The sequence below is a fragment of the Malurus melanocephalus genome, unplaced genomic scaffold (assembly GCF_030028575.1).
Source record: "Malurus melanocephalus ecotype Western Australia unplaced genomic scaffold, MMel_1.1 scaffold_258, whole genome shotgun sequence".
NCBI lineage: Eukaryota > Metazoa > Chordata > Aves > Passeriformes > Maluridae > Malurus > Malurus melanocephalus.
In genome coordinates, this window is record NW_026623490.1 from 1009609 (window position 1) to 1020731 (window position 11123).

At 44.7% G+C, this 11123-nt stretch overlaps 1 protein-coding gene across 1 annotated transcript in view; it reads right to left on the reverse strand.

The window, feature by feature from the left end:
- Positions 1-5092: 5092 nt before the first annotated feature.
- TMEM74 (transmembrane protein 74) overlaps positions 5093-11123 on the reverse strand; it is a 6663-nt gene continuing 632 nt past the window's right edge. Inside the window, exon 2 of the mRNA XM_057375788.1 lies at positions 5093-10325. Coding sequence (XP_057231771.1) covers positions 9178-10119 — 942 coding nt within the window. The 5' untranslated portion in view covers positions 10120-10325 and the 3' untranslated portion in view covers positions 5093-9177. The remainder of the gene's footprint in view (positions 10326-11123) is intronic.

Consider the following 11123-nt stretch of genomic DNA (forward strand, 5'->3'; position numbering starts at 1 on the left):
ATTTGTGGTGCTCCTAGGAGGACTCTGGTTCCAGAAATCAATGCAAAGATTTGTTCAGCCCAGTGTGCGGCATTTTTCTCCCCTTCTCAGACAATCTTATTTTACCTAGAAACTTGCTGGCTGCATTATATCTCTCTTTTTTTTTTTTTTTTTTCTGCAGATGATAAGGCATTGTCCAAAGCTGACTTAATAACAGCAATAAGAGAGATGGATTGTCACTTTAGGTTACTCAGACAGTGGTTAAAGTTAATAAAGGTTCAGACTGCTCCTTTGTGCTACAAATGCTGGGCAGCAGACCAGCTTGCTAGGGAGCCCAGCTGGAAATGCTGGGCCCCCAATCACTCCCCAGACTTCAGGAGAGTGGCTACAGCATTCATTTTCTCATGAAGACATCTGCCATTTGCTCCTCTCCATATTTCTCTATCCCTGCTGGAAAGCTGCAAGTGTAACCTCAGCACAGTTAATGCTCTTCTCTCACACACCAGGACAAGAAATACCATTAGCATGGGAATGATGTATGAGGTGTTTGGCTCCTGCATCCCCCCCCTTTTTGCTCAGGGGTTGACCACAAACTGTTCCTGCTCTTCTTCCCCCCCCCCCACAGTCCATCATGGATCTAAAGCTTTGACCCTCACTCTCTCAATGCACTTCTCCTATGCATAACTGCTTCCCAACAGGGGCTGCAGAATTAGGCATAAGGCAGCAGCAYATGACAAATGATGCTTTTTTTGTAGACTGTGCAGAGCTGGAGGTCAARCACACTATTAATAATTCTCTGACTTTTTAAAAGCTGTATTTCCTCCATTTGTTGGCAACATGATTTGAAAGGTCTGTGCAAGCCACTTAAAACAGCAGCTGAACAGAGGCATTTCAGCATTGCCCAATATTGATTTTTGCTTCTAACTCGCCTCTCTGCTAAGACTGGTTTCAATATGCTGTGAAGTTTAAGTGAAGATATTTCCCATCTCAATAGCTGTGCATTGTAATTTGATCCCACAGACAAACCCATAGTATTTTTCTTAGCAACATGGCTTGGCTCAAAGAGCAAGACTGACAAAATCTCCATCTTGGACCATTGCTGCCCACACTGAAGAAAAGCTGAGTGGGAATCCACTGGAGGTGGGCAGGAGTGGGGAATGCAGTCACCAGGCTGTTCACCAGGCTCAACCTTTAAAAAAAAAATTCCCACAATATAGGGCTGTTACAGCAGAATATTTCTGTCCCCAGAGAAATGGTCCCAAGGATCAAAAAACATCAGTAAATTCAAAGCACTAGTTACTGTGCTCTCACATAGCAGAAATTGAAAGGAAAAAGACATTCAGGAAATTCAGCAAATTCTTAAACAAAATTAAGGAAACAAAATACMACATGTGAAATATGAAAATGTGAAAGAAAAAGAAAAATTGTAAACATTAATTTGGCTAAGCATAACAGTGACCTAAAATTTAAGAAATTTCCCCACTGGGGAAATTAGAACATATAAATAATAATTTTCTTTTCTTTTGGAGGGGTAAGCAAGTGAGATMCTCATAGAAGAGGAAAAAAGGTCATGAGAATGTGCTCTATATTTATACTASAAAGAAGAAAAAAGACAAAGAAAGGACAGGTTTTTTGCTTTGTGGGGAGTAAGACAGGAGCACAATTGAAAATGACGTTGAGAAGGCTGAAGTGCTTCAACCTTTCTTTCCCTCATTAAAAAAATCTAAAAGTATTCGGACTACCCATTGACTTCAGAACTTAAGAACTTAGGCTGGTAGAGAGCAGAAGAGATTGCATAAATACATAATGTATCTGYAAATCATGTGAGCCTTATAAAATTCAACCCAGAGTGCTCAGAGAATTGAGCAGCAATTTCACAGCCATGAGCAATCCATCATCTCTGAGGACTGATGGAGGGTGAAAGTTCCAGAAGACTGGAAAATGACCTCTCAAGAGCTCTYCCAGCCATGGCTACCATTCCTGTAAGGAGGGAAAAACAAAGGTAAGACCGTGACCTATTGATTCCTTCTATAGGAAGCCACAGTGGCAAACAACTACTTGGCATTGCTGCTATAGGCAGAGCACAGAGTTTTGAGAACACAGGGTCAGTCTGGATCAAATCAAAGGTCCATCTGTCACAAAATAGGCTCAGATAGCAGYCTGCAGCAGCTACAGCTTTATCTAAAACCAAGGGTACGACAAGCATACACCAGCATAGTCTCTCAGCTCTTAGCAATCAGAAGCTTAGGGACTTACAGAGCTAGAGACTTGGCATCCTTCTGTTAATAGCCCTCCGTGACCTTTAATAGCCCTCAACAATTACTAATCAAGAGATCTTGAAAGTGCTGTCTTTATTACATGAAGTCAGAATACACAGAAACCGACTGAAAACAGTCACATACTTTCTATTGCTCTGCCTTTCAGTGAATATATTTTTGTTCCCAGCCTGGGTATATTGTTATCACACAAACATTCATTTCATGAACAGCTAATCCTTGAGRAAAGCAATACCAAAATGTCAGGATAGCTACTTGACATTATTTACATTCAAGCACAGTTACTCTGGCTAGTTTGTCAGAAGCTGCTTCATGTTAGAGTTCAACAAAATTTATTTTAAGCTGTAAGGAGGCAAGACAATCTCATGTAGATGGATACACTGCAGTTGGAGAATAGTGATTAAAGAACTTTATTTACATTTCCAGCTGATCAACATCTTTTAGATCCTTCTAATGGGAAGAATTGATTTTTTCCTCTACAAAAGGGACTTAATCAATTTTGCTTCTGGAAATGTTTTATTCAACAATARCTAAATTTCCCTGCATACACATCTGTCAAAACAGAAACAGTCATTGGAAAAGAGAAGCCTTTTGTGCTGATATAAAGATATCGGTTTTATTCTTTCAACAGAAGCCTATTGATTTATTTATGCCTTAAAAATAACCAAATACAAATGCCTTAAATATACAAAACCTTACCCAAATACCTCCAGATATTAGCAAATTTAGTTTGGGTTGATTTTTCTTGATTTTTTAAAATTATTTTGTACTTTAAATTAAATGCAAATGTCATCCTCCAGGAAAAAAAAAAAAAAGAGATCCTTTTAGGATTCATTTATTCCACTGATTTTGTACGTTTCTGCAGGGTTGGACTGGGACTTAAGAAGCCTTGGTTTTCCAGCTCTCCAGGTGGCTCTCTGGGCAGAGAGGTGTTTGACTTCATCTGTACAATGGGAGCACTCTCTGTCCTATAAAGACCTTTGGTATTTGCGTGCAGGAGACTTTTTGAGAACATTATGTTTCCTGCTGCTCAGCATCCCCTTTCTCCATGTAGATGGAAGAACTTTCGGTGGTCTATGGGTTACACAYTGGTTGCAGGTGAACAAAAACCACACCTTAGGTTGTGTTAGGTTGTAATGCTCTCATTAACAACAATGGCCAAATGCCTGTCAGGTGCAGCTCAGTTAATGGCAGTAGCTCAGTATTTTTTACTACACRTAACAGTGGGCAAATAAATCTACACATAAATAAACAGAGAGTTCTTTACAAGATTTTAATACAGCAAGTCTGCTGTATTCTATGAATTTTTACTGAAAATTTAATTAAAATGTGCCTTATTTGGTTCAGTTTCTACCATGGGCAGTGCATTTACATTTACACAAACAAATATTAAGCAGATTCATTTCAAATAAGAGGTTCTTGTTTCGTTTTATGCAGCTTTATAACATCCACAATTTAACTTAAACTGATAAGAAAATCAGAGAAATCTCACCTCCATGCAGCCTCTTGACCTTGCCAGGACTCAAAAACACGGGGAAAAAAAAAGCCCCTGTGAATACAGTACATGACACTGAATCTTTCAAAATATAAAATGGTACGGTTAAGAAGAAACCTGTAAAAAGAGTAAAAATGAATTTGTGTGTTTGCTTTCAGTTAGAAAGCCTCTCAGTTCTTTAAGCTGATGGATTGTCATATCTATAAATACATCTAATCTCTTAACCTCTTGCTAACCATCAGTTGTGCACCATAGTCCGCATTTGGCATCAGCACAGTCACCGCAGCCAATCTGGCCACTTCTGGGACACATTTATTACTGCTGTGGCAGCAACAGCCTGAAACCCCAATTGCCCTGCTGTACTCTGCTCTGTGGGARCAGGTAATGTGAGCAGACAGCGCCTGCTCCAGCCTGGATCCACCCCAGCACAGCGCTCCCACCCACGTGTGATTCACAGGCAGGGGCACAGAAAGGTCTRATCCTGTCACACCAGAATGAAAAGTGACCTCGCAAGGCACAACCTGTGTGGTACAGCCTTTGAATCGTGTTTGGGAGGGAGTACAGCTTGTCAAAGCTAGTTAAGGTGATCAACTGGCATACACTGTAGATCTGAGAGAAACAAAAAAAGCCAGGGGAAAACTGTGGCTCCCTGGAGCTACAGCTCAGCCGCTGGCTCTGCACCCTCCCATTGCTGGCCACGGTGGCACAGCTCTTCTGGAGGAGGAGGTGAAGCTGACACACTGAGGGGGCAATGCCCAGCCCACAGATCTCCAGGAACATAGCTCCTGCATCTCCCTGCATCACCCATCACCTCCAGTGTTTTCTGGAAACTGCATGCCCACCCATCATTATCATGGCTGGCGYTGGGCTCAGGACCCTCTGCCCTCCTGCCCTGGCCTCAAGCGAGCCAGGCCAACTTGAGGATGTGATACAGAAGTGGTCATGCACGTGGTGATGGTGAACAGGGACTCAACACCCMCCTCCTGACACAGCACCTCCCCAGCTGCCTGCTCAGCCAGCCCTGCATGCCCCCACCCACCTTTTCTCTTTTTTCTTCTGGTTCTGTGGAGCTGGGTGGGACACAGGCACAGCAGGGTTTGAAACGCTGCACTGCTTGGCACTTCTGTCTGGGAAGGATGAGCAGCAGGGAGMAGGATGGAGGGGTGAGCTGGGGAYGGGCTTGGTGTGCTGGCACAGCCCAGTCCAGCACTGCCTCTGCCAGGTGGGCTCCTGGCCACTGAGAACGAGGGACTGCACCCATGGCACAGAGGGCAAGTGCCAGCCACCAGAATCAGCAAGGCAAAAAAAAGGCCCATGACAACAGCACTCAGCTTCACAGACTTTTATTTTTCGCTCTGTACAGAACATGGCTGCGACTGTAATAAGGCATCAAACGCACTATTGAACAGCTCACGATGGACTGCGATGCTTCACCCTGCTGTGGGTCAAAGAGTTTTACAAGATTAAACCATTTACTTTCTTAGTAAACTTTATACTCATTKCAGACAGATTTTTGAAAGAATTTACAAAGAATAAAAAATTGTAAACACATAAAAAACCAGCAACAACCCAGCGTAGCCTCCTAGGAGAGTCTCAGGCATTTCTGCCACGTGGCCGGCTCAGGCTGGTGGGAGCCACGCTGGGCACCCGGCGGCGTTGGGGCTGGGACCGGACAGTGACGGCCTCCACTCCACTCCCATGGGCATCCCCTGCAGGTGTCAATGTCCAGCCTCAGCCACAGCACCTGACTGAGAAAAAGAACTGTGGACAGGGTCACCAGGGAGCTGTTGGAGCTGCAGGGACGCGCACGCTTGGCAGCTGCCGCCTCCTGCGGGGAAACCTCCCTTCCCGGACACCTCCAGTGYGAAGGCAGAGGCTGGGTCAAAATGAGGTAGAAAATGGCAAAGTGTCACATTTGACAGCTGGGGTGGTCAGAAATAAACTCATTAAGGGCACAAATCCTGTTCGGTTTCCAGGGTACTCGGAAATCTGTACTCGGAATGCTGATATGTTTAGAGAGCACCGAAAATCGATTTGGTATATGCCAAAATTTAGTTCCCCAAAAGAGAAAGCTCTCCAACGATTCAAGTGACAACTTTAGCCAATGCAATGAAAACAACACCAATAATTTTTCTCACATTTRTACCTTTAAAGCATTTAAATTTTGAGCAGGGGGAGTCAAATTGCGAGGGTGCATGAGAGGGCAGTCGGTGTCCCCAGGCCTCACCCTTTGGTACTGTCCCGTGCGAGGTGAGCCATGTGAAGGTCTGTCCACTCACCAGTGGGCTCGGACATTCATTTCCACCATCAGCCACCAGACAGCAAGTGCTTTGGTTTCTGTCTGTGTTTGGTTTCACAGCACGAGAACCTGAGAGTCCAGAGGTTTTATATTGCACTGCCAACTTACACAGTGCTGCAATTTGTAAAGGTGATCAGAGAAATGTCCTGAACATTTTAATCTGCTAAATTCCTGCACTCTGAAGGCCTTCCTTCAGCTCTTTCGTAGCACACACTTATACCAAAACAAAGAAACTCTGTTAGTCCTGTCGTTTAAATTTTCTTACTCCTCACACTTTTGCAGTGTGTATTTAGATTATTAGGTTGACTAATATTTCCTTAAAATGCTCAGGGAAAATTTCAGGGCTCATTAAAGTATTGCAGGTTCATGATCTGTGACAGGCATTTTACAAAGTGTCAGAAGACTTCTCACTTGACAATAACACACTGACAGTCAGGGGAGCGTTCCTTTTTCTAGAGCTAATAATCAGCATTAAGGCATGTCATGGTTCCTACAAGAAATCCGTGATCCATACAGCTTAAGCTGTCATCTTTCGGCAATAATGGAATGTATTCCGATTTCATGCATATGTATAGTTAAAAAATAAAAATAATAGCTCTCAAAATCACCAGCCTCAGTTTTAGAGTTTCTGTCATGTAGGTGAGACCACAGGGCCCAAGCAGATGAAAGGGTTTCCATCCCCCGAGACATCCACCCCCAACCCTTCACTGTCTTGCTGACCCCAGCTCCACCATTTGTGCTCTCACTTGGCACAGCTTTCCCTGCACCTGTGGAGGCCATGGCAACCCTTCAATCCTCGGGGCAGGGTGAAAGGAAGCACTGTTCCCACCTTCCCACCTTGAGCAAAGTGTCAAGCTCTGCAMGCAGCGTCCACACACCCAGCAGGCCAAGGCAAGCGAGGGAGGAACTTTCCTGCTCTGCATCCAGATTCTCAGGYTAGTTCCTTCCTCACTTGTCCTCATCACAACAGGCTGAAGGCAGCTTCCAGACATAAGAAGACATTTCATGTATTTACCCTAGAGATCCAATCCAAAATCCCTGAAGACACATCCAGGAGGATGTAAACTCTTCAAAGATGACTGTGGAGATGCTGGTCACTGCTGAGTACTGCCTGTGAACACGCTGTGTATCACGACATAAACTGGGAGAATCATCTACCGGACAGCAGCACCCTCTAATAAGGCAGCTCATTTAATGAGAAACACTGACATGAAGCTAGAGCAGAGAACATGTGAAGCAGGATCTCTTTTGTGGGGCTGGCATTAAAGCCTGAGTACCACACTGTGGTAATTACTGACCAAAGGCACRAACCCGGAGCAGGGTGGCTCCCTGGGCCCTGGTGACAGCTGCCAGCACAAGGGACTGAGCAGGCTGAGTCAGACCCGGGGGCTGCACTTGTCTCGCTTGAAAACAGCCGGAGAAGGGGAATGAAGAACCAAGAAGCAAAATAGCGTTCAGTTTCTCTGTGAGGAACTCACATTTCCACCATCCACTTGTTACTCTGAACTTTGTGCTGCCATACATTCCTAGGTAAAAGGACTATAAGGAGATGTCCTCATCCCTTCCCAAGAGAACTTGTGTGTCACAGTGGGAAAAAAAATGTATCATTTAAAAAATAATTCATATTCCTGATGTTTGAGAGTTAACTGACAACTGAGAAGGCTGTCACATGTTTCTTCTGAGACTGCAGTCAGAGACTGCACAGTCAGAGCTCTTCACCCATGTTTGGCTTTGTCAGGGACACATACATATATAATGTACATATACATATTAATAAGACACAGATACATATATACACACACATATATATGTATTAACCGTTGCTCAGTAAGAACTGACACTGGTGCATAGAACAATTTCTGTCGGTTTTCCCAGCTCTGCAAGAACACGTCAATGCTCCACAGAAACTGGTTGACAATAAAGCAAATAGCTTTAGGTTTTTGGCTACAGTGACACAGAACTGAGATTAATAGCAACATGTACCCTTGATCATCCCCTAATGTTAACTGAGTCTTATGTCAGGCAGTAAACTGCCTGATACTTAACCTCTGTATTTCCTGATGATTTATTCTCTACAAATAAATTGGGTTTTATTGAATGAGTCTCCGAGAGCCCCTTCCTGACCTTTCTTTGCTGGTTATGAGAAGGTTGACAGCCTAGTGACATAAAACTGAAGTTTCAAAAAGGACTAATAAGATGCAGACAGCCCTGCAGCTGAGCTTGAATTTGAATTTTTTCTGGTGTCTGTACTGGAGAAGTGTCCGGTCTCAGCATCCCCATGCTTTTTCAGTCTTTAGGTCTTTTGAGACTCCAAACAAGAGGTCTGTTAATTCATGTTATGGCAGCTCTCATACAAAGACATCTGTCCACCAGGAACTAAACTTCCTTTATATGGTCACTACAGCTATCAGAAGTTAATGACTATCAATCATTGCTAATCTGAACTGAAATGGAGCCACTGACCTCAAGCTGAAAGAGCCTTTTGTCTCCTACCAATACCATGAGCCATATGGTTTCCTGCCCTTTGCCTCTTATTTTATATTTTAAATAATCATCGCTAATTGTACAATTGTTTGAAAATTTGTGAGGTTTGTGGCCAGTCATGACCAAGTGGTGTTCTTTCTTTCCATAGCTGTCACTCAACTGAAGAGAAGGGATCTGCTTAAAATTAAAGAATAAAAAAGCATCTCAATGAAATATTAGCCCTGCTATTTGACTATTGGTCCTGTTTCTTAACACTCTACAGAATAGACACTTAATAATCCTGCAGGCTTCAAAAATTAACAGCTTCCAAAGTGTCAAGGTCATTCTTGAGTAATAAGAAAATTATAAAGGCAAGACACCAGCAGAATGTTTTATATTAGGATAAACGAGTATCTGAGGAACCTACTTATCACAAATCTCTTTTTATTCAGTGGTTTTCATTATTTTATATCATTTGCATTTCGTCTGGCACATTTCCCCTTTACAACAAGTAYTCATATATTGCAAACATTTGATTATAGMGCTTAAGATAAAACCATTCTTGTCAGACAAATAAATGGCATCACCAGCTATCTTTAGCTGCATCTGCTTTCTTTAATGAAATGTTTTCCTGTAGAAATGCTGCCTTAAAAATCATGACCACACTAATTATCTATGGCAAGCACATCTTCCTCAACTARCGACAGCTCGAGCATATTATCATTTGCTCCAGACTTCATTCTAAAATTGAAAGATCCATACAGCTTGGCAGACTCCTTGGAGGATGCAAACCTGCTCCTCCGGTAGAGCTCCCCTTTCCACATGGACATCATCAGCAGGCTGGAGAGCACCACGCCCCCCAGGGTCAAGAGACACAGCCCAGCGATAACACAGCGGTCCAAGTGAGCACCGATCCTTGCGCTCTCATTCTCCAGCCTCTCCATCTCCCGGGCAGCCACAGTGTTGGGATCCACTGTCACATCTCTGGGTACCACGTAGGAAATTATCACCAGCAAAATGCCACTAACCAAGAACAAAATGGCACTAATGAACCCATAGTCAACGGATTTCCCAGCCGCTGCCTCCGAGGCAGCATCGTCCTCCTCGGAGATTAAAGAAGGAGAATCGTGCACCCATTCAGGTGGCAGCTCCCTGCAGGAATGCTGCTGCAAAAGGGCATCCTGGCCACCTGTAGGAGTGGGGGTACTTCTTGCATGMTCCAGATTTACATTTTCGTCCACATAGGTGAACGATGTCTCAAGTTCCTGGGCACAGCAGCAGGCTTTCTTCTTCCCTCCGTCCTCTTCCCTGGGCAAGCACTGGGCTGGGTGGCAGGGCTGGGAGGGTGCGGGGTGCTCCTGGGGCGAGGTGCCCAGGGAGAGGGGCTGGGCTGCCAGGGAGGAATCAGCCACAGGGCCCCTTTGCAAGGGCTTGCAGTGCCGTTCACAGTGCAGGGCTGCCACGGCAGCGGCCGCTCTGGGGTCCACCTCATCCCCCTCGYGCTGCTGCTGCTCATAAGGATGGGAGGGCAGGCTCCAGCCTGGATCAGTGCCCAGGGGCACCTGTCTGCTCTCCTCGGCCAGGTAGAGAAGCTCCATGCAAGCCATCGACCTCGTCCCTGCGAGCCTCGCCTCCTGGGCTACGGCATCCTCCAGCAAACGCTGCTCCTGACCTGCAGAAGCGGCTTCACAGTACCGGCGCTGCTGTGTCCCAGAAATCTTCTACTTTTTCACCAACGTTTTGTTACGGACATGGCTTGTGTCAGCTGTTAAATGATTAAACAAATCCTCTCTGACATTCATTTCTTTTCGGTCTGCAAATGAAATAGCAGAGGGGGAAAAAAACAACAACAACAAAACCGAAGCCGACAACCTCACGATCATACATTAATAAACCAAAGGGAAGATAACGCAAATGTAATACATCAGCCCTCCTCTCAACTGTTCCAGGGGAGACAGCAAACACGATTGTTTTAACCACGCATTAAAAACTGCAATCCTCTTGCAGATACAAAATCTATTAGGGAATCTAATCAACCTTTGACACCACTATCCAATTAAGGCAGTAAGTATCTACAGAGCACAGGATAACCAGGAAAACCGTAAAATATCAGAGAAAAGATATGCATGTTCTTTTAGAAGCATATAACTCCCATCCCCCCCTTCCAAATCAAGAATTTTACAGTCAGATTCACAGACTAATTAGAAAGAAACACGCAAATCCCATGTAGCTCACTAATCCAGGATCTGTATTCTCCGGTGGAAATCTGATAATCCTATGGGAAAAGCAGTCCTTTCCTATATAAGATCTCCCATTCATTTAAGAGCTTTTGGAATGAAATTATGCTTCAAAGACTGATGACTCCAAGACGGATATTACTTCTCATCCACAATTAATTCGTTATCACCCCTTTCGCCTGGGCCCCATCCCCCTCGAGGCCGCCCGGTGTCACGGGGCGAAGCCCGCAGCCCGACAAATGTGTAGCATGCGTAGGGAACACACGTGCGCCTATAGCACATACGTGATCGCTCCCCGCCGCCGCTCACTCACGCTCTTCTCGGGACCTCAGCGAGCAGCGGGCAGAGCGATCCGCACCGGGCAGAGCGATCCG